At 44.0% G+C, this 20,061-nt stretch overlaps 1 protein-coding gene and 1 long non-coding RNA gene across 2 annotated transcripts in view; one reads left to right on the forward strand and one right to left on the reverse strand.

Moving 5' to 3' along the window:
- The window catches only part of COL1A2 (collagen type I alpha 2 chain), a 35,553-nt gene extending 15,614 nt beyond the window's left edge, over positions 1-19,939 (forward strand). Inside the window, exons 21-52 of the mRNA XM_027572996.2 lie at positions 104-211; positions 575-628; positions 728-826; positions 1,769-1,822; positions 2,288-2,386; positions 2,773-2,826; positions 3,301-3,354; positions 3,507-3,560; positions 3,848-3,901; positions 4,902-4,946; positions 6,290-6,388; positions 7,589-7,696; positions 8,418-8,471; positions 9,413-9,466; positions 10,161-10,214; positions 10,316-10,369; positions 10,462-10,569; positions 10,948-11,001; positions 11,875-11,928; positions 12,905-13,066; positions 13,776-13,883; positions 14,553-14,660; positions 15,060-15,113; positions 15,200-15,307; positions 15,457-15,510; positions 15,901-16,008; positions 16,472-16,525; positions 16,650-16,757; positions 17,044-17,302; positions 17,687-17,871; positions 18,563-18,805; positions 19,472-19,939. Coding sequence (XP_027428797.1) covers positions 104-211; positions 575-628; positions 728-826; positions 1,769-1,822; positions 2,288-2,386; positions 2,773-2,826; positions 3,301-3,354; positions 3,507-3,560; positions 3,848-3,901; positions 4,902-4,946; positions 6,290-6,388; positions 7,589-7,696; positions 8,418-8,471; positions 9,413-9,466; positions 10,161-10,214; positions 10,316-10,369; positions 10,462-10,569; positions 10,948-11,001; positions 11,875-11,928; positions 12,905-13,066; positions 13,776-13,883; positions 14,553-14,660; positions 15,060-15,113; positions 15,200-15,307; positions 15,457-15,510; positions 15,901-16,008; positions 16,472-16,525; positions 16,650-16,757; positions 17,044-17,302; positions 17,687-17,871; positions 18,563-18,805; positions 19,472-19,618 — 3,012 coding nt within the window. The 3' untranslated portion in view covers positions 19,619-19,939. The remainder of the gene's footprint in view (positions 1-103; positions 212-574; positions 629-727; positions 827-1,768; positions 1,823-2,287; positions 2,387-2,772; positions 2,827-3,300; positions 3,355-3,506; positions 3,561-3,847; positions 3,902-4,901; positions 4,947-6,289; positions 6,389-7,588; positions 7,697-8,417; positions 8,472-9,412; positions 9,467-10,160; positions 10,215-10,315; positions 10,370-10,461; positions 10,570-10,947; positions 11,002-11,874; positions 11,929-12,904; positions 13,067-13,775; positions 13,884-14,552; positions 14,661-15,059; positions 15,114-15,199; positions 15,308-15,456; positions 15,511-15,900; positions 16,009-16,471; positions 16,526-16,649; positions 16,758-17,043; positions 17,303-17,686; positions 17,872-18,562; positions 18,806-19,471) is intronic.
- On the reverse strand, positions 14,684-19,636 carry LOC113910933. Its single transcript, XR_003516324.2, has 3 exons — positions 19,577-19,636; positions 18,889-18,959; positions 14,684-14,802 (listed from the first exon to the last, which is right to left on the reverse strand). It is a non-coding gene; the product is annotated as an uncharacterized LOC113910933 (long non-coding RNA).
- Positions 19,940-20,061: the final 122 nt, after the last annotated feature.

Consider the following 20,061-nt stretch of genomic DNA (forward strand, 5'->3'; position numbering starts at 1 on the left):
CTACTTTTACTTTTTAAAAAGAGGGATTACTTTTTCTCTGGCTGGATAGGACATAAGAATGATTTTTCCTGTTCACTCCTCTTTTGCTTTTCTCATGAAACAGGGCTCTGCTGGGCCCCAAGGTCCTCCCGGTCCCAGTGGCGAAGAAGGAAAGAGAGGCCCCAATGGTGAAGCCGGATCCACTGGCCCCTCTGGACCTCCTGGGCTGAGAGTAGGTTCCAGACGCTCTTGACGCCCTGACACACCAGAGGGGTCTGATGACACCCTTTCATTGGGAATTGGTCAGAATCACCGAGTGCGTTTTCTAGACAAAGGGAGCATCTGCTTTCCATCTGCTTTATTAAATCAGTGACTCTCAGTTTGGTCTGGAAACAATGCTGACCTACTTTTGTAGACCTGCCTCCCCCACACATTCCTTTGGGGTTTGGGTGAAGTTTTTTGGCTTGGTTTTTTGTTTGTATCTCTCCCTTCAGGGGATCAGGATTTCTGGCGTGCAGCCATGTTTCAATAAACACTGCCCTATTGGATTCAAGGGTTTTCCCCAATCTTTCCTGTTTCGTGTAATCTCTTACAGGGAGGTCCTGGTTCTCGTGGTCTTCCTGGAGCTGACGGCAGAGCTGGTGTCATGGTACGCTGTCCAGCACTCACCCCCCGGGCAGGGAATACGATGCTTCTTTTGGTGGGTCTGTCCACTTCAGCATCCTCCCCTCTCCCTTCTGTGGAATAGGGCCCTCCCGGCCCCCGTGGTGCAACTGGCCCTGCTGGTGTCCGAGGTCCCAATGGAGATTCTGGTCGCCCTGGAGAGCCTGGCCTCATGGGGCCCCGAGTAAGTTTCAGATTGAAGCGGAGCAAGTCACATCTGGCACTGTTTCCTTTTTGAAAGGGAGGATTGATATTTGAAGACAATAAAAAGGAAAAAAAAAATCATCCGAAGTAAATCTGTTAGTAGATTTGCTGATGGTTGCCTTTTTAATTTAACTTTATCAAAGCCCAGAGATATTTTTTACAGATTTGGTTAGGTCATAAATTTCCTATTTATTATTTGATCCAATGGCTCTGAGGTTTTTGGAAGAATAGATTTATTTTAATATATCCAAATTAGGTTGGTTCTCCTATCAGCATGAATCTTTTATCTCAATTTGTGAGTTTTATATAAGGTGTCCATGAAACGTATTAGGACTATACATTATCAGTGTATTAGACTCATAAGTGAAATCATTTTTCCAGCAATCACAAAATGCTTTAATGTATTCAGCATCACACTAGCCATGGAGAAATGACCTTTAGATTCGTAGACACTCTACTCCATAGCAATAGAGTGATTTTTATTTTTTCTTTTTGCCTCCATTATCTCTTATGGATGAGTGTCATCTGTAATTGTACCATAAACAAGTAATAAAGACACCAAATATAGCAATAAAAAATCCACTTTGGAAATTGCTTACTAAAAGTATTTGTTTTTCTATTATGAGGTAAATAACCTGATACATTTTGCCCATATAGTATATTGCTTCACAGTTTTCTGCGATACCCGTAAATGAATCAGTTGCGCTAAACTCCCATGAAAGGAAAGGCATAGAAAATAGAAGAAAGATTTCAGAGCTCTTTTCATACCTCCCAGCTAGTGGCTAATACCCCGAATGATTTACCCTAGGCAACAAACAAGAAGTGGGGGGTGGGGGAGTGCTTTTGTGAGATTTTAATAAATTGGAGCCTCGAGTATGTGCGTTAAAGTGCCGACATGAAAGCATCCTCATTTACTTTATAGGGTTTTCCTGGTGCCCCTGGAAATGTTGGCCCAGCTGGTAAAGAAGGTCCCATGGTAAGACTTGCTCATTTTCCATTATATTTTCAAGGACACTTATTGCACCCTTATCAAGTCTATTCTGTGACTTATTTATACATGAACACACTGAAAATAAATATCAGCCACATACATCATCTGGGAACGCAAAGTAATAGATTGTAATTATGGAGTCCAGATGAACGCAGGACCGGAAGGAGGAAAGGAAAAAGGAAACCATGGCAGGGAAAATTGAAGCGGGTGACGAGGGATGGAAAGGGAGGGGAAGGAGGGAATTGGGTACATACGAGATTGACTTGGTTGCGTGTGTACTGACATCCTATTTAGAAAAGGAAAGTGGATTCATAATTTATTGACACTTTATACCAGGAAGCTCTATGCATTCAGAGAATGATTCTGTTTCATCCTGTGGCAGCATCACAGGCTTGAGGTCGGGAGACCCCGGTCGATGCTGAGTGAACTTTAAATAAACTCTGGTTTCAGGGCCTCCCTGGTATTGATGGCAGGCCTGGTCCAATTGGCCCAGCTGGAGCAAGAGGAGAGCCTGGCAACATCGGATTCCCTGGACCCAAGGGCCCCACCGTAAGAACACCACACCCTCTCCTCCCTCGGCCCTTCTGTGCCGCCTTTTACCCAAACTCGGTTTCTCTGCTGTCCTCGGTCCATTCTACCTCAAGGGTAGAACACAGGAACACTGCAAGCCCCTTAGCACATTAACAGTTGATCTCCAGTATACCACCGTACACCTGATGGAAATCCGTCTCCGGAGTCTGCGCCCCTGCAGACACAGGTGTGCCTTGTTGTACTTGGAGTTGCAAGATGATGGATCGTGCCTTAGCTAACAGAATTCAAAGACGAGGAACCTTAAAAAAGAAAGGAAAAGCAAAGCAAGCGAGAAATTAACAAGTCAGAATTGTCATGGTTAATTTGACATGAAGTGTTTACTTTTTTTTTAATGTTTATCATAGGGTGATCCTGGCAAAGCTGGTGAGAAAGGGCATGCTGGTCTTGCTGGTGCTCGGGTAGGTGCTAACTTCGAGTATCTGCCCACGTAGTATTCACTTAGGAAACACACATCCTTTGAGGCCATCTGATATAATTCTGTCATTTTCTTTTTAAAATAGCATCCCCAAAGATCCTTTAACTGTCACAAAATGTCTTTTTTCTTTTTCAACCACACTTATAGGGCAGTGGATGGAGCTCTAACAAATCAGAATGTCTTAGGTCAAAATTAGTTATGGGTGCATTTGATTTTTATTTAATTTATTCTAGGACTAAAAAGCTATGCAGATGCTAGTGGCATTCTCTGGCCTTCATAAATTGCCCTCCATCCGTGGACTTTCCACAAGCCATACCAAAAGTTGGTATTTGGGCAGGGGACCCACAATGAGTCATGCTAAGATGATACGCGTTGAGAAAGTAATGCATGAGGCTTCGAGTCTTCTTAAACTGTCTGACTCACAGGTAACGCTGAGCCTTTCTGTGACCTATTGTAGGGTGCTCCAGGTCCTGATGGAAACAATGGTGCTCAGGGGCCTCCTGGACCACAGGTGAGTATTTCTCGCATTCTTGTCCTCTGCCGCCCTGAATGAATCTAGTCCTGCCAAATGACCATCTCTTTTTTCCAGTCCAGAAGTTATCCAGGTAGACAGCAATGGTGGTATCCATCTCTACTTAACGCTATCTTTACTATTACTTTCAGGGTGTCCAAGGTGGAAAAGGTGAACAAGGTCCCGCTGGTCCTCCAGGCTTCCAGGTAAGTCAACTGAGACGTACAGAATACTGCCTTTGGTCAGACTAGCCGACTGTGAATCCCCATAGCACTGCCTCCCCCCGTCCCCAGCACACAGAGCATGATTTCAGAACTGAAGTAAAGAAAGGCCCACTTTTTTCAAGGCAAACTTTTGTGTAACTCTTTAATAACACAGAGTAGTTCGTGATCATGTCGCTATCAGATGGTATCCAGAAAAAACTAGTTATTAGCAAATCCTCTGAATAGAGCCGTAAGATGGAAATTTGTGGGTTTTTTTTTTTTTCATCTAGGGTCTGCCGGGCCCCGCAGGTACAGCTGGTGAAGCTGGCAAACCAGGAGAAAGGGTGAGTAAAACAAGGGATAGTAGGCTTAGTGAAACTTGGGACTCCACCCCCCACCCAATAGCGAACACCTGACTGCAGTGCAATTATAATATGCAAAAAGAAACTTCGTATTTCATATGTTAATGATAGCGTTCTATTTAAGTTGGTACTTTGGAGAGAATAAACCCAGTTACTCTGTGCTCTCTCGTTGGAATAACAACTCCTCTGTTTTAAAGACTGAATGAAACACTGCATTATGAAAGGAAAATATATCAATGAACATTCCCTTTAATAGCCTTACTTTTTGTATGGTTCTTGGTGACGTTAACATGCAAATTATTTTCTTTCCCATGGTGAAAAAGTAAATGCACTGCTTTTCCATCAAACTAGACCCTGAAAAATTGCGTTTAATGTTTTTCTTGGCATTCAGACATGACACTGCTAGCCACAATCAGGGCAGGAGTTCTGAGTCATTTTCTCTGGTAATTGTGATGAATGTGCCTCAATTCAGTTACATTCTGTGGCCTGGTCTCCTTTGTCAACAGTGGGGCACATTAAGGAGACAGCTGGTCAGGAATAAAGGAGATACACTTGGGTATACAATTAACTAGGTAATGTGCAGAATATGATCATTTCTATTAAGAAAGCAGTCTGTTATGGAACTAAAAATAGGCAGTGTCTGATATTGTTCATCATTATTTATCATATTATCAAATGAGATAGTGTTTTGTCATTTTTTTTAAAGTAATAAACTAAGTAATGGAAACTCAAATTTTCTGATATCAGGTTCTAGCAGAGAAATAACTTTGATATCAATGGAATTCTCACTTTTTCTATCTGTCCACATACAACTGAAAATTCTCTTGTTCCTAATAGCCCTGTACTTTTATGCTCTCAGGGAGCTAGAGCCTAGCTGGCTTTGTTTGGCTATTTCAAAACTTATCTAAATATCATAATCATAAGTGGATTTCGAGAACATGTATACATTTCATGATTTATTTCTGTATCACATTCTGCCTAGGGTCTCCCGGGTGAATTTGGTCTCCCTGGTCCCGCTGGTCCAAGAGTAAGTGTTATTTAATTTACTTTCATAAGCTTCGGGCAATGTGTCTTTAAAACAAGTAGTGCTTTCTCTTAAAAGCTATTGATGACCTTGCAACAAGCTCCTGACACTCTTCTGTAGTCAAACATAATCTGTAGAGAACATTTGATTTCTAATTGAAAGTAGACTTTTTTTAATTACTCGTATTTCTTAGCCAAAACCCACACAGTTATAAGAAACATAAATGACCGAATACATGTATTATATTCAGTAATTTATATTAGACAAGTATGTAATTATGAAAGTGGCTCAACCTGACAAGGAAAAGTAATATCTTACTGAGATTTAAAATCAGTTTTTGCAATGTGTGTTGATGTTCAGTCTGAAGCTGAAATCATGAATCTGCTCTTACAAAAAAAATAGATTTGTGGTCAGTAGAATAACTGGAATGATGAGTTTGCCCCTCACGTATCCTGTTACATGGTTAGTTACCATATATCTAGGACGCCCAAACAAATTTAGTATCGTAGAACCAGAATTATAACAAGGGCCTTTGAAAGCAGTTACAATGTGGACTACATACATGTTAAATTATCTGGCCCATGGAATACCTTGTCATGGTGATACTGACGTGCAATTGGGAGAAATTTAGATAGGTAGATAGATTGCTATACACATGCAGACACACATACACATGTATATCCTATTAAGTATTATAACTGTTATATCACTCTTGCATAAGATTAGAAAAAGGGAGGGTAGCTGTGAGAATATCTAATCCTATCTACACCTAGCATTGCTATTCTCCTGAAACGACACAATCTTTCGTATGAATACCACGCATAACTGGCACTTATTTTTACCTATGGATCTATTACAAAAAGAGCCAGAAAAAAAAAAAAAAAAAAAGAATGAATTCCAAGGTTGAATATTCTAGAAGAAAAACATTCTAGAGTTGTAGCCACAGAACATTAAAGCTGAATGAGGCTCTAGAGATTATCTCATCCCATCCATTCATTTTGCTGGTAGAGAAATTAAGGAAAAATAGTTATAATTTGTCAATGGCAGAGACAGGATTCAAAAGCTTAAAAAGTATGAACTCTGATGTGTAAAATGGTATCTCTGAAAGCTATGTAGGGTGCAACATTTTAATTTCTCTCTCTTGGGGCGCCTGGGTGGCTCAGCCGGTTAAGCGACTGCCTTCGGCTCAGGTCATGATCCTGGAGTCCCGGGATCGAGTCCCGCGTCGGGCTCCCTGCTCGGCGGGGAGTCTGCTTCTCCCTCTGACCCTCTTCCCTCTCGTGCTCTCTCTCAAATAAATAAATAAAATCTTTAAAAAAAATAATTTCTCTCTTTTTTTTTTAAAGGGGGAGCGTGGGCCCCCTGGAGAAAGTGGTGCTGCTGGTCCTTCTGGTCCTATTGGGAGCCGAGGTCCTTCTGGACCCCCTGGGCCCGATGGAAACAAGGTAAAATTTTCTGTTCTCTCATGCTGCGTTGGCCCACTATAGGGTAACTAGGTTGTTTACAATAGGAAATGAATTGTTTTTCAGATTTTTTTATTTCCTACTCTGTGATGATTTCCATCACAGTAAATGACAATCTGATTCCAGTGGACTTGAATTATTCCAAAAGAAAGGAAGTCCCAGTGTTCTACAGACATAAATGAATTAGTATGGGTTTTAACTGTCGTGTCATCACACTGCTTATACTTTGGTTTTAATCTGGAAACATCACATACATTTAGACACTGTTTTTAAGAACAAAGTTTCACCTTCTCACCATCCTACTTCAGAGAGTAAAATTTCCAAAGGTAGTCCAAATTTTAATAGTAAGAGAGGTGAAAACTAACTGGACAATGCATTCATTCCCCAAAACATAAGCCTGACAATTTGAGTTTCAAAACAGAATCTGGTTTACATTTTAAAATAGGTGGAATGACACATTTCTGAAAAACAGATTACTTTGACCACAGGAAAGAGAAGGCATTTCCTATTACTCCTGATTTCTTACATTGCCCGGGGCGGGGGAGGGGTGCAAGGATTAGGGGCAAAAAGCTATTCTGGTAGGTGGAAGGGTATCAGAAAAACAATAAAAAGCGAAGACAGAGGAAACAAGAAAGAAAACATGGTCCAGAGGATGGTACTCTCAGAGTTTTCTCTTAGAAGTTAGTCAATAGGTCTGAAGTACGTGGAATTGTAGGGTTTTTATATGAAGTGGAAGCTTATAGTCCCCACTCTAAGGAGATTAAAATGTAAACATCTCCCCAGTTGATGAGGTTTCTCTCCACATTTCCTGTGTGGGCTAAGAGACTTATCCTTGAAAAAGGTTTGTGGGCAAACATTTTTCCCTCTGCGCCTGCTATTGTCCGGGGCCTCTTCTTTCCCGTGCCTGCCTGCCTGCCTGCCTGCCTGCCTGGGGAGGACCAGGAGCGGGTCATAGAAAACCCACCGCCACCCGCTCCCACTTCTCTTCCCTTCAGCCACCGTGTCGTTAATAACCTCTCCCTCGGTTACAGTCTCCCTGCTTTTCAGTAGCCCTCCTTTGTGTCTCTAAGCAGGCGAGAATGCGATCTATTAAATGTTTAAATTGGAATCCTTCAAGAGTTCGGGTTCTCGTTTTCTTCTTTTGCCACTGACATAATTGATTTCACGTGTGTTTGATTCCAGGGTGAACCTGGTGTGCTTGGTGCTCCGGGCACCGCGGGTCCATCTGGTCCCGGTGGCCTGCCAGGAGAGAGGGGTGCTGCCGGCATACCTGGAGGCAAGGGAGAAAAGGTACGCTCTCAGTGCTGGCCCTTAACACGTGTGGTTGAGGAGCTCTGGCGAAGCAGGCTGCGCAGGGCTGCCCGGGTTTTGGTCTGGTTTTTGGTGTTTTTTGGTTTTTTTTGTGGGGTTTTTTTGCAATTCTTGGTAGGTGGGCTGGTAGCATTTTGATATCGATCTCTACCCATTTCCCTCTGCCACCTAGCACCTACGCATTTCTAAACTCACTAATCTGGCCAAATTGCTGGCTACCATGGAATTTCACGCAAACAGATGGTGTTGAGTAATACATGAGGCTCATTTTAATGCCGCGAACAAGACTGCCTCATCCGGCCCTAATTAACGGGAAGGAGCTACGCTGAACAGCTGTCCAACGTGCCGCGGCATCAGTTCCGCCGTAAGAGAGATCGGGCGCCGGAGCCCATTGTGATGTTGCCTTGTCACTCCGTCCCCAGGAATTTGTACCTTGCTTGATTAGGCCGCAGGAGACGGGCTGGAATTAGAAAAGAGTATTTAACAATAATCTGGAGAGGGCCCTGAATTATTTTTTCCCATATATATATATATATTTTTTTTCTCCTTCAACATCCTAGAGAAGAGTAGGGACTCAAGACATTGCCAAACGTTAAATGACTGAAGGTGTATAGGATTTTCTGTAAAAAACAATGCAGATACACTTTGATTAAAAAATTTGGCCAGAAAACCAAAAGTTGCTCTTGCTTTATACTTTCAGGGTGAAACTGGTCTCAGAGGGGAAGTTGGTAACCCAGGCAGAGATGGTGCCCGTGTGAGTAGGATTTTGTTTGTACTTAGATTGTTGTTACTGTTTTTACATTTCACTCGAGTTGAGCGGCTCTCCAAAACAGAACTGACAAAAGGAGGATCCAGGTTTAGTAAGAATCTTCCTTTCCTTCCTGGATCTATGAATAGTAGGATCATTTAACATGTTCCAAAAGAAAGATTCAAACAGAACTTAGCCCTTTAAAAATCATAACCTGAATAATTTTCTACCTTCCTTAGTGTTAACTATACCAAGTGCAAATTATAAACCAAAAGCTCTAGGTTTCATAGAACTTTTAAGTGATTGTTTATTAGAGGACTTTGGGAAAAAGAAAAAAAACCCAGTAACTCTCACATTTTAAGAAGCCAGAACCTCTAACAAAGGTCCCATTTATTCAAATGCATGTCCTAAGATTGACCAAAGAGCAGCCCCAGTGATGAGCTGTTAATGCCACGGAGATGCCAAAGATCATCCCATGAAGGGATAATAACACTACCTCGAGCGCGGGCAACACGGCTCTTCCGGGCCGTCAGCCACCTTGGCTCTTCTCCTCCTCCCCTCCCTCAGAGCTGATAACTCGCTCTGGCACATTGAAAATCGTCCCTTCTCTGAATCCCACAGCCCTGGCGGTTTCAAACAAGGCTATTCATTTGCTGCTCTCCGGGGAGCTTGACAAGAGCAGAGAGTTCGGGATCTCCCCAGTTCCTAACCTGCCTTGACTTCCACATTTCCATCCCCTCCGATCACTGGGGTACTTTCCTCCCGAGAGTCGCTTCTGGTAGTTTTGATAATTAGAACTGAAGTGCATCAGAGGCTTTCTTGATGTCCACCCCGAGTGTGCAGTGACAGCGCTCGCTCACGGTCTAAGCACAGCGAGGGCGAATGGCAGGGACACTTTTGATGGCCTGGGGGTGTAATTAATAAGACTTGTTTCCTTTCGGTGCTAGGGTGCCCCTGGTGCTGTGGGTGCCCCTGGTCCTGCTGGAGCCACTGGTGACCGGGTAAGCATGCGTTTTCACGGAGCCAACCGCAGCATCGAGCGTCTCCTGCCCGCCCTCGCCCCAGAGAGCCCCCGCAGTTCATTTTTATGACTTGGTAGAAAGCCTGCTTATTTAAAAACCTATCTGTTGTGATGGGGCCGCAGGAAACAAATGCTGTGTGTTTAAAGTTCTCTTTCCCTTCCTATAGATGTGCCAGCTAGCTGATCTATACTTTCATCCCTATCATTTGTTTTAAAGACTTTCCCTGTTGCCCATTAACAATATCCTAATGTACTGAGCCACCTCAAAGCCTTCAATTGTAAAAAATCAATAAAATACATAGTGTGCCCATTTCACATCGAGCAGTCCCCTTAAAATAGACCTTATTTATTGTACTGCACAGATTGCAGCAAATAGATCAGCTCTGTGTCCATCTAAAAATTAAAATCTCCTCCTCCTCGTATTGTGGGCACTGATTTATCGTGTTTTTGCAAGCGTATGACCAATACCACTTCAGCCCCCCAAATGAATACAACATTAAGCACAGCAAGAATGCATTTTATTTCACTCCCTGAGATGTGCGTTAGTTTTCTCTTCTGACACACGCTGCAAACTCTGACAAGAGCCCGCTGTCTACCACCGGTCCCTCCCCGCACCTCCTCTGCGAGCGTCGATGTGAAGCCTGATGACAAACTCCTCTCTGGTCCCATTATAGGGTGAAGCCGGTACTGCCGGTCCTGCCGGTCCTGCCGGTCCTCGAGGTAGCCCTGTAAGTGGAAACCTGGGGCATCTGGGGCACTCAGAACTTTCAGAACTTAACGAAGCTAAGATTGCTGTGACATTCTTAAACCCCCTCTCCCACCTACCTAGGGTGAACGTGGTGAGGTCGGTGCCGCTGGCCCCAATGGATTTGCTGGTCCTGCTGTGAGTATCTTATGCAGGTTAATCGGAAAACATCCCAAGCTGGCAAGTAGAGTGAGCTGGAACGCCTGACCCCAACTCTTCCTCTCTATCAGGGTGCTGCTGGTCAACCTGGTGCTAAAGGAGAGAGAGGAACCAAAGGGCCCAAGGGTGAAAATGGTCCCGTCGGTCCCACCGGCCCCGTCGGATCTGCTGGCCCATCTGTAAGTTGAATTCACTGGTGGTCAACACAGCCTGTGTCATTACCCATGAAATCCAACAATTCAACGTAGATCAATCAAGTGCCTGCTGTATACCGGGAACATGCGAGATAGAAAATGATTTAAAAAATAAGAAGTAACATTTGCATTCCATTTTATAATCTGTAAACATTTCATAAACATCTCATCTCACTTCTTTGGTATAACCCCCTGAGGGTGGTCACACTGAAGGACATTTATTTTATGACGCAGATCATCATTTTTAATTTCTGGATTGGCTTCTCATAGACATGGGAATGATAACCTTCGAAGAAAAAAGCAACGTTTATAAAAATTGTCTTGTGATTGACCCCATGTTTTTTTTTTTTGTTTCCATTTTAGGGTCCAAATGGTCCCCCTGGTCCTGCTGGAAGTCGTGGTGATGGTGGCCCCCCTGTGAGTATTCACAATGGACTCTGATAACGTGACTTTCTTTAGAATCTATTAAAAACAACTTGAAAGTTTGGAGATTTTTGGTTAATTCTGAACTATAATAAGGGGACTCTTGAGATCCAAGTTCACTTCTTTCAGAGAAATTCTGATAGTGAAGTTACCGTTAGATCATGGGCTACTAACTTAAGCCCAACTGGAACTCAGTGCAGTGTATGTTGCTACCACCTCACCTGAGGTAATAACCAAAGTTAACCCCAGGCTGTTTAATTGTGAAATGGATAAAAAATCATTTCTCTGGTACCCCGCATCCTTTTACTGATGCCCCCCTTCTCCTGCCTGACCATGCCCTTTCTCTTGGTGCCTGGTGCTGTTACACTGACTCCTTCAGGACCTCCCTAGGAATGAACTGCAGTGACTCCTTCCTGCTCTCATTGGACAGTAATTAATACTCTTGGTCTTTTGTTGTACCTTCCTCTGGAAACAAAAGTACTTATCCAGTGTCCATGTCCTTTGCACCCCACCAGGTGGTTAAGATAGTTCTTGTTGTATACACATCAATGTGTAATAATGGCATGGTGTCTTGTCTTCTTGTTCTTACAACCATCAGGTTATATGTTAGCGTTTCAAAAGGGACCATCAAAGCCTTAATGCAAAATATGGGTGTTGCAACCGGGGCGTGCTGGTAGGAGAGAGGTGCAGAGATGGAGGGCCTTTGGGGTCCTTGTTAAATGATACCCTATATGGGGCTACGACTAGCTACTCCTTGGTCCATCCTTGGTCACGTGTATTGAGGACTGGCCAGAGGAGAAATTTCCATCTCACCCAAATCCCTAGAGTTGGCATTGATTGTGGAATTTTAATGTGCTTGGTTCTTAGGGTGCTACTGGTTTTCCTGGCGCTGCTGGACGGACTGGTCCTCCTGGGCCCTCTGTAAGTAAATCACTTCAAAGTATGTCATTTACTCTACCCAAAAGGCCTTGCCTCTAGTAGGAAACTGGTAAGAAACTGTCTGGAAACACGCTACTAATATTTTGCTATTACTTTCCTGGTCTGAAATCAGTTTTCCTGAACCATTAAGGCAAAATCATCACAAATTATATTTTATAAGATCAGCTTAAGAGGCTTTTATTCATGTGAACACAAGTCCCCTTTTAGGGGCATGGTCTCTTCGTTAAAAATAAAAAACAGAACAGTTTTAGTCACATATCAGATATTTCTATATCTAATTACCCTTTATGGCCAACATTCTGCCTCCGTTGTTCAGGTATAATTGTTCCTGAATTTAAAGGTGGTTTGGCCTCTAATTTAATTCTGATTCAGACTCTCCTGTCAGGACTCAAGAGAATTTAATTAATTACCAAGGATTAAGTCTTCCGGTTAAGGTTTCAGGGAAAAAAAAAAAACAGCAAAGATGTTGATTTCTTGGAACCCTATTACAGGTTCATAACAGAAAAATCTTCATTCCCTGTAGGCATTTAATTAAACCTAGTGGAGCGCACATGTGATTCCTCAATGATGAACAAAATGCCAGTATTGGCTTTCTTCAAAAAGAAATGAGCAGGGTCTTCCCAAACCCCAAGTCCCATTCATTTACGACTGCCTCTTCTCACTCTCTGGAGTTCTGACCCCAAGACACCGGGGGCCTGGTAGCACAGCATTTTCTTCTCCTCACGGACACTGGGCCCAGCTTCAACCTCAGTCAGTCACTTTATTACAGGCTCCAGAGGAGGAGGACAGGGAGTTGCCTCTCTCCATTACAAGGAATGTGACAAAGCCCCCAACAGGGCCCCCGAATGGCCAGGATAGCATTTTGTTGCTTCACACTGTTTGCATCTTCATCTCTAGAACCTCAGATGCTCTCTCCCGGGTCTGTGATGGGTTAAATGACTCTGTCATTGGCTCACAGGGTATCACCGGCCCCCCTGGTCCCCCTGGCGCTGCTGGTAAGGAAGGACTCCGTGGGCCTCGGGGTGACCAAGGTCCAGTTGGCCGAACAGGAGAAACCGGCGCACATGGTCCCCCCGGCTTTGCCGGCGAGAAGGGTCCCTCTGGAGAGCCCGGTACCGCTGTAAGTGATTTCAGGCTCCTCTCTCATAATACCTTGTATTGAATTAAAATAAAGCCTTTACACAGATCTTCAAGTGGCATCTATTTGTTGATGAGTACTGTGGGCTTTCACGTAGAGCTCCGTTGAGCCAGGAAATCTGTCCGGCACATACTGAGGTGTCGGGGCTTCTGCAGTTGCTTAGAAGGTACTAGACAGGGAGGACAATAAATGAAGGAACTCACTGTTTTATCAGAATGCCACCTCACGGGTCCTGGGATTAGAGCCAGAATCCCATTGCCATGGTCATCCTATTGTACACGAATCAATCTCAGTAAGCTGCCCATTTCTTAAACATGCATTGTCTGTCAATGTTACTCTGAAATGTGCCTTTCCTAGACCGGGTTCAGTTAGAGGCCAAGGTCAAAATTTGCTTCTTGGCATAGATTCTATAAAACTCTCTTGCATCACCCCAGATGTCTTCATTAATCTCAATCACATATTTTTGACTGCTGTTCCATTGGTCTCAAGGAGGAACCAGGTGCAAAGAAATATACTTGCCAAGCTGTCAACTCCTTGGCATCACTAGAGAAAAGATGTCCAAGGATATGTCCTCCTACTAGAAGGTCACCAGACTTTTTCTAAACTGAGCATAGAGGATTCTCACAATCCTCAAGCCAGCGTGTGTTATCACTTCACGGCTCACCAGTGATGTATTTTTCCTCTTGTTCAGGGCCCTCCTGGCACCGCAGGTCCTCAAGGTCTCCTTGGTGCTCCTGGCATTCTGGGTCTCCCAGGCTCTCGAGGTGAACGTGGTCTACCAGGTGTTTCTGGATCTGTGGTAAGTGTTTGACACCATTCTTCTTCTCATTAACATAATAAAAGATTTTAAAAGCTGCCACTTCAGATGTGACAGATTGATCACTGAATAACTCCACTTAAGATTTTTTATTCATGGCATTTTCTTTATACAGATCACATGTCACTTATCTAAGAAGCTTTAATACCACCTTACTTAGACACACGCTATAAAGATACAGCTTAACATTATGCAGAATGATTTTTGTTCTTTTTACATGCTTAAGAACTATATAAGCTCTAATTGCATTTACTCCTCTGCAGCATGAGATGCTGGCAACATTTATCCTGTAGGCAGAATGAAACTCTGGAAGTTCGGAATCATTCCGTTAAATCTTACACATGACAGCACCTAAGAATCCTCTCATCTCCGTAAACTCTCTCAACTTTGTGAATTCATTTCATTTGGGACAGCAGATGCAGCTAGGCTCACCTAGTACAGAGCGATGTTCCCAAATGACAGAAAGCCAGCCATCCACGTGCGTAGGATGAGGCCGAGGATAACACAAACGAGGCTTCTGGCCTTTCTGTGGCCCCTCCCCCCCCCGCACTTTCTCTTTTCAAAATGGAATCTCCTAGCCAGGGTTGTGTTGGGAGGGTGAGACTTGCACTCAATCCAATGAGAGGAATGTTTCCTCTTCTCCGCGTCTAGGGTGAACCCGGACCTCTCGGCATCGCTGGCCCGTCTGGGGCTCGTGGGCCCCCCGGGGCTGTGGGCGCACCCGGAGTGAACGGCGCTCCTGGCGAAGCTGGTCGTGATGTGAGTCTGACGTGTGGTTTGTAGAAGCAAACTGTAGCCCATTGTGCGTGACTTCATGTCCCCAGCTGAGTTCCTCCTGTTCCAAGTCTCTGAACAAGATGGTCTGTTTCCCCATAGTATCTATGGGTCTTGACCACTCCTGCTATTGAAAATGTGAAAAATTACTTGGGCTAGGGGGTCGGGGGGTGGCTCTTTAAATGGTATACTTCAGATCTGGCCAAAATACTAAAGACACCTCTAAGAAAACTAGGCTGGCAAGTTCTAACTGGCCTGTGTGATGGTCTGACGGGGGGTTCACTGCGGAGCACTGGGAGGGATAAAGACAGAGAAGCTGAACTACAGGGGCTGGTGGGGTAGAGAGCCTCATGAAGCGCCTTAATTGGTGTGGTATCTTCACAGGGCAACCCTGGGAACGATGGCCCCCCAGGCCGCGATGGTCAACCCGGACACAAGGTCAGCACACCTCTTTGTCTTTCTCCAATTTAAAAGTGACTAAAACCCAGGCCAGTGGATGCTAAACTTCACTTTGCCTTTGGTAGGGAGAGCGTGGTTACCCTGGCAACATCGGTCCCGTTGGCGCTGTGGGCGCACCTGGTCCTCACGGCCCCGTGGGTCCCACTGGCAAACACGGAAACCGTGGTGAACCCGTGAGTTCGTAAATACCAGTCCCTTAGTGCTGTCTCCTTCCGAGGCTTCACTCTGACCTCCGCACACTCGGGAAATGGGGGGTTGGGGGGGTTGGGGGGAGGGGCTTGGGCTTGGCTGACGAGTTCGCTTTTGCTTCTCCAATTTGCAGGGTCCTGCTGGTTCTGTGGGTCCAGTCGGTGCTGCCGGCCCAAGAGGCCCTAGTGTACGTACCTGATGACGATTTCTTCACAAATGAACATTTAAGGAAACTCGGTCCAGACTGTCCATGAAGAAAATAAATATATAAGCTAGACCTCATATTTTTTAAAAAATTCAGTCCATGCTGAGAATTGCTACATATAGCTTCTAAGGCTCTTCCATTTCAAATCTCTTCTGGCTGTTTGTATTAAATAATCACCAAAATCTAGCCACTTAACGGAGGGCTCAATGAAAGCAGATTAGGGGAGTAGATGGGTGTAACACCCACATGGCGTTTAAACCTACGCATGGCTTGAGTTAGCTCTGTAAACAGATAAAGCAATACTGGTGGGGAAGTGAGAGTCGTTTTCAAAGGAAGGTAAAATGCCCTGTCTGTCCTCCTCTTTCTTTACAGGGCCCACAAGGTGTTCGAGGTGATAAGGGAGAGCCTGGTGACAAGGGGCCCAGAGGTCTTCCTGGCTTAAAGGGCCATAATGGACTGCAAGGTCTTCCTGGTCTCGCTGTAAGTAAAGTGTGGACATTCTGCATGTGTACAGATCTTAAATGGCCTTCCTCAAATTTTCACTGCTCTTGTTCTAAAATGAACTACATCGTATTCATTTCCCATTCTCTGGCTGACTGCATCTCACAGAGATAATGCTATTTCATCCCAACACAAAAAGGTGAGGGTTAAGGGAGATCGAAATATACATATATTAAAATCTCCTGGCAACAATGTCCTTCAACCCCACTTAAAATAAATATAATTAGAGGAATGACTAATATTGCACTGCTGAAATAGCCTGTAGAAAAAAAAATGTAATTGAATATAATAGACATAATGGGAGAAAAGAGCCCCCTTTTACATTTTCAATTTTCTCAATCCAGAGTCCATTGAAACTAAAGTTTTCCATTCAATTAAAAAAAAAAAATCTGTTTGTCGACATGTGTTCTGAAAGTGTGATTTTCCTGTCCTCTCTTTCAAGGGTCAACATGGCGATCAAGGTGCACCTGGTTCTGTGGGGCCTGCCGGTCCTAGGGTAGGTCAACCTAAGAGACCTTGGTCTCTGAGATGAGAGCTTATGGCAGGGAGGGAGCCCCAGGCCCCTCCTTCCTTGTGGGGTTTTTACTGACTCCCTCAGACTTGGTGTCCTTCTTCCCCAGGGCCCTGCTGGTCCTTCCGGCCCTGCTGGCAAGGACGGTCGCACCGGACATCCCGGTACAGTTGGCCCTGCTGGCGTCCGTGGCTCTCAGGGGAGCCAAGGTCCTGCTGTAAGTACCGTTCTGGGAAATAACGTTCTCCTCAGACAAACCCAAGATGGCTGAGACAGCACACTCAAGGAGTCCCCCACTTCCATGTGTCAGCTCTAAGCCGTGTAGCCATGGTATGGAAGGAGCTGTTTCAGCCCATCCCCTCCAGCATGCCTGGGATCGAGTTAGTCTCTTCTACTTACTAGAACGTGCGTGTGTGTAACACTCAACTGACAGTCTGCTGTCATTGACATCTGTCCCCGTGACCAAGTATGAAACCTCCTGTTTCTCGCTCTCACCTTTGCAGGGCCCTCCCGGCCCCCCTGGTCCTCCTGGCCCTCCTGGCCCGAGTGGTGGCGGCTATGACTTTGGTTATGAAGGGGACTTCTACAGGGCTGACCAGCCTCGCTCACCACCTTCTCTCAGACCCAAGGATTATGAAGTTGATGCTACTCTGAAATCCCTCAACAACCAGATCGAGACCCTTCTTACTCCTGAAGGCTCTAGGAAGAACCCAGCTCGCACATGCCGTGACTTGAGACTCAGCCACCCAGAGTGGAGCAGCGGTAAGTCAGGATGTCCAAGCCGGACCGGCCCTTCTTACGAGCTGGGCTTTGACAAGTCCATTCCCACTGACATTTAGAACGAAAAAGTCTGGGGTAAATATTGCATTATGTGGAATCATACCTAACTAAAAAAGCATTTTCTTCTCCCAGCCAGCACCCAGTCCCAGGCTTCTCTTAATATGAGTTTTTGCCTTTTTTGTGGTAACATACTCTGATTTGATTTTTTTCATGGAGGACAAGAGAGGAGGAACTGTCTAATCTTAAAAATATCCATCCTCTCCCTATTAGATGTGGGGATCAAAAATCTTTGTCTAGTAATTATTAGAACCTCTGCTGCACTCAAGGAGAGGTTTTATGAGCTGGGTCTTGTTTCTTTTTTTAAAGGTTACTACTGGATTGACCCTAACCAAGGATGCACTATGGATGCTATCAAAGTATACTGTGATTTCTCTACTGGTGAAACCTGCATCCGGGCTCAACCTGAAAACATCCCAGCCAAGAACTGGTACAGAAATTCCAAGGTCAAGAAGCACATCTGGTTAGGAGAAACTATCAATGGTGGTACCCAGGTGAGGAATCCTACAAACAGCCCTTCTACTAAAGAATGTTAAGATTGTTTGCTTTTTAATGATCTGCATTTTAATCCTTTACCAAAGTGGGATTATTAAAAAGAACCTCTTTTCTCGGGTTTCAGTTCTGTCCTGGACTGCACATTAAAGCTGGAGTGATTGGACATATCCATACCATCTAAAGTTATTATTCAAATTTGACTTAACTGATAATCACTGGAGAAACTCATGCCCTTTAGCATGAGGATGTGCTGGCCAGCACCTAGCCCTGTGCCCATGCATATGTATTCTCAGGACATGTGCTTTTCTGAATTTTTAATCAAATCTCTTCACCAACTCTATTGAATGCCTACTGGTGGGAATCACAGAAAAAGAAAGAGATCTGACCCTGTCTCCTTGCTCTCTTATTCTCAAGAAGAAACATACACGTAAAGGCTTATCTAAAACACGTACCTTTTTGAGATGAGATGATCTTGCCTCAGCCTGGTAGTTCCTAGGTGCCTTCTAGGTAACTAATATTGCACAGACAAGTGAATTGAGTTTCCTGTAAAAGTACCTTTTTCCCCAGGGTTCAGATCTGAGTCCATCATTCCTCCCTAAGTCAGCCTTTCCCCCACCCCTCTCTTTTTTGACTTACTTAGTATTTGAGTCCTTCTCCACTTAACTAGCATTTCTATCTTCTTCTCTACAGTTTGAATATAATGCTGAAGGAGTAACCACCAAGGAAATGGCCACTCAACTCGCCTTCATGCGCCTGCTGGCCAACCATGCCTCTCAAAACATCACCTACCACTGCAAGAACAGCATTGCCTACCTGGATGAGGAGACTGGCAACCTAAAGAAGGCTGTCATTCTGCAAGGCTCCAATGATGTTGAACTGGTTGCCGAGGGCAACAGCAGGTTCACCTACACTGTTCTTGTAGATGGCTGCTCTGTAAGTAATAGGGAAATTTGGGGAAAGTAGGGTTGGAGTTCCAGCTTAGACCCATTGAATGAACAGGCGAAGGAGAGACCTACCTTGATTTAAATTCAGATGGCAAATCTTGAGGATTCTTATCAGATCTTGCCTTCAGAAATTCTCTGAAGTGCTGAAATACATACCATGTCCGTGCATTAGCTGTTTTTCTTTAAACATGAGTTTGTTAAATGATGATGTCTGCCCATAACTTAAAAGTACTTGAGATTAAAAGGTCCCAAGGTATAATTTATAGCTCTATGTACCTTATTTGACTTATGAGTATGGTCTGCCTGTAATTTTTCTCTACAATATGCTATACATTTGAAGAAAAATTAAAATTTACAGCATACCCAGCCAGCTCTCCCTACCGACACACACCTATCCCAAAAATGATATTGTAGCAATAAACCACTTGGAATAGGCATTGAAATTTTCTTTTAAAAAATTAGACTGGTAGGAAATCTCTCTCCCTAAAAATACCCCTAATGCTTCTGTTTCAAAGATAAACATGTTGATCTGAGACACACCTCAGAATGAACAGGCCCAAAAGTGGTTCTTAACTGTCTAAGGTTCTGCTGATGATGTTAGCTTTAGAAGTAGTGCTGCTTTACGTATATATATATTTTTTTCTTTTTTAAACAGAAAAAGACGAATGAATGGAGAAAGACAATCATTGAATACAAAACAAATAAGCCATCCCGCCTGCCTATCCTTGATATTGCACCTTTGGACATCGGTGATACTGACCAAGAATTCAGGGTGGACGTTGGCCCCGTCTGTTTCAAATAAATGAACTCAACCTAAATTAAAAAAAGAAAAGAAATCTGAAAAAACTTTCTCTCTTTGCCATTTCTTTTTCTTCTTTTTTAACTGAAAGCTGAGTCCTTCCATTTCCTCTGCACATCTACTTGCTTAAATTGTGGGCAAAAGAGAAGGAGAAGGATTGATCAGAGCATAGTGCAATATGATTTCATTCATTCCCTCTCCCCCCACCCCCCCCAAAAATTTTTGGATTTTTTTTTCAACACTCCTACACCTGTTGTGGAAAATGTCAACCTTTGTAAGAAAACCAAAATAAAAATTGAAAAATAAAAACCATGAACATTTGCACCACTTGTGGCTTTTGAATATCTTCTGCAGAGGGAAGTTTAAAACCCAAACTTCCAAAGGTTTAAAACTACCTCAAAACACTTTCCTGTGAGTGTGATCCACATCATTAGGTGCTGACCTAG

The sequence above is a fragment of the Zalophus californianus genome, chromosome 12, assembly GCF_009762305.2.
Source record: "Zalophus californianus isolate mZalCal1 chromosome 12, mZalCal1.pri.v2, whole genome shotgun sequence".
Taxonomy (NCBI): domain Eukaryota; kingdom Metazoa; phylum Chordata; class Mammalia; order Carnivora; family Otariidae; genus Zalophus; species Zalophus californianus.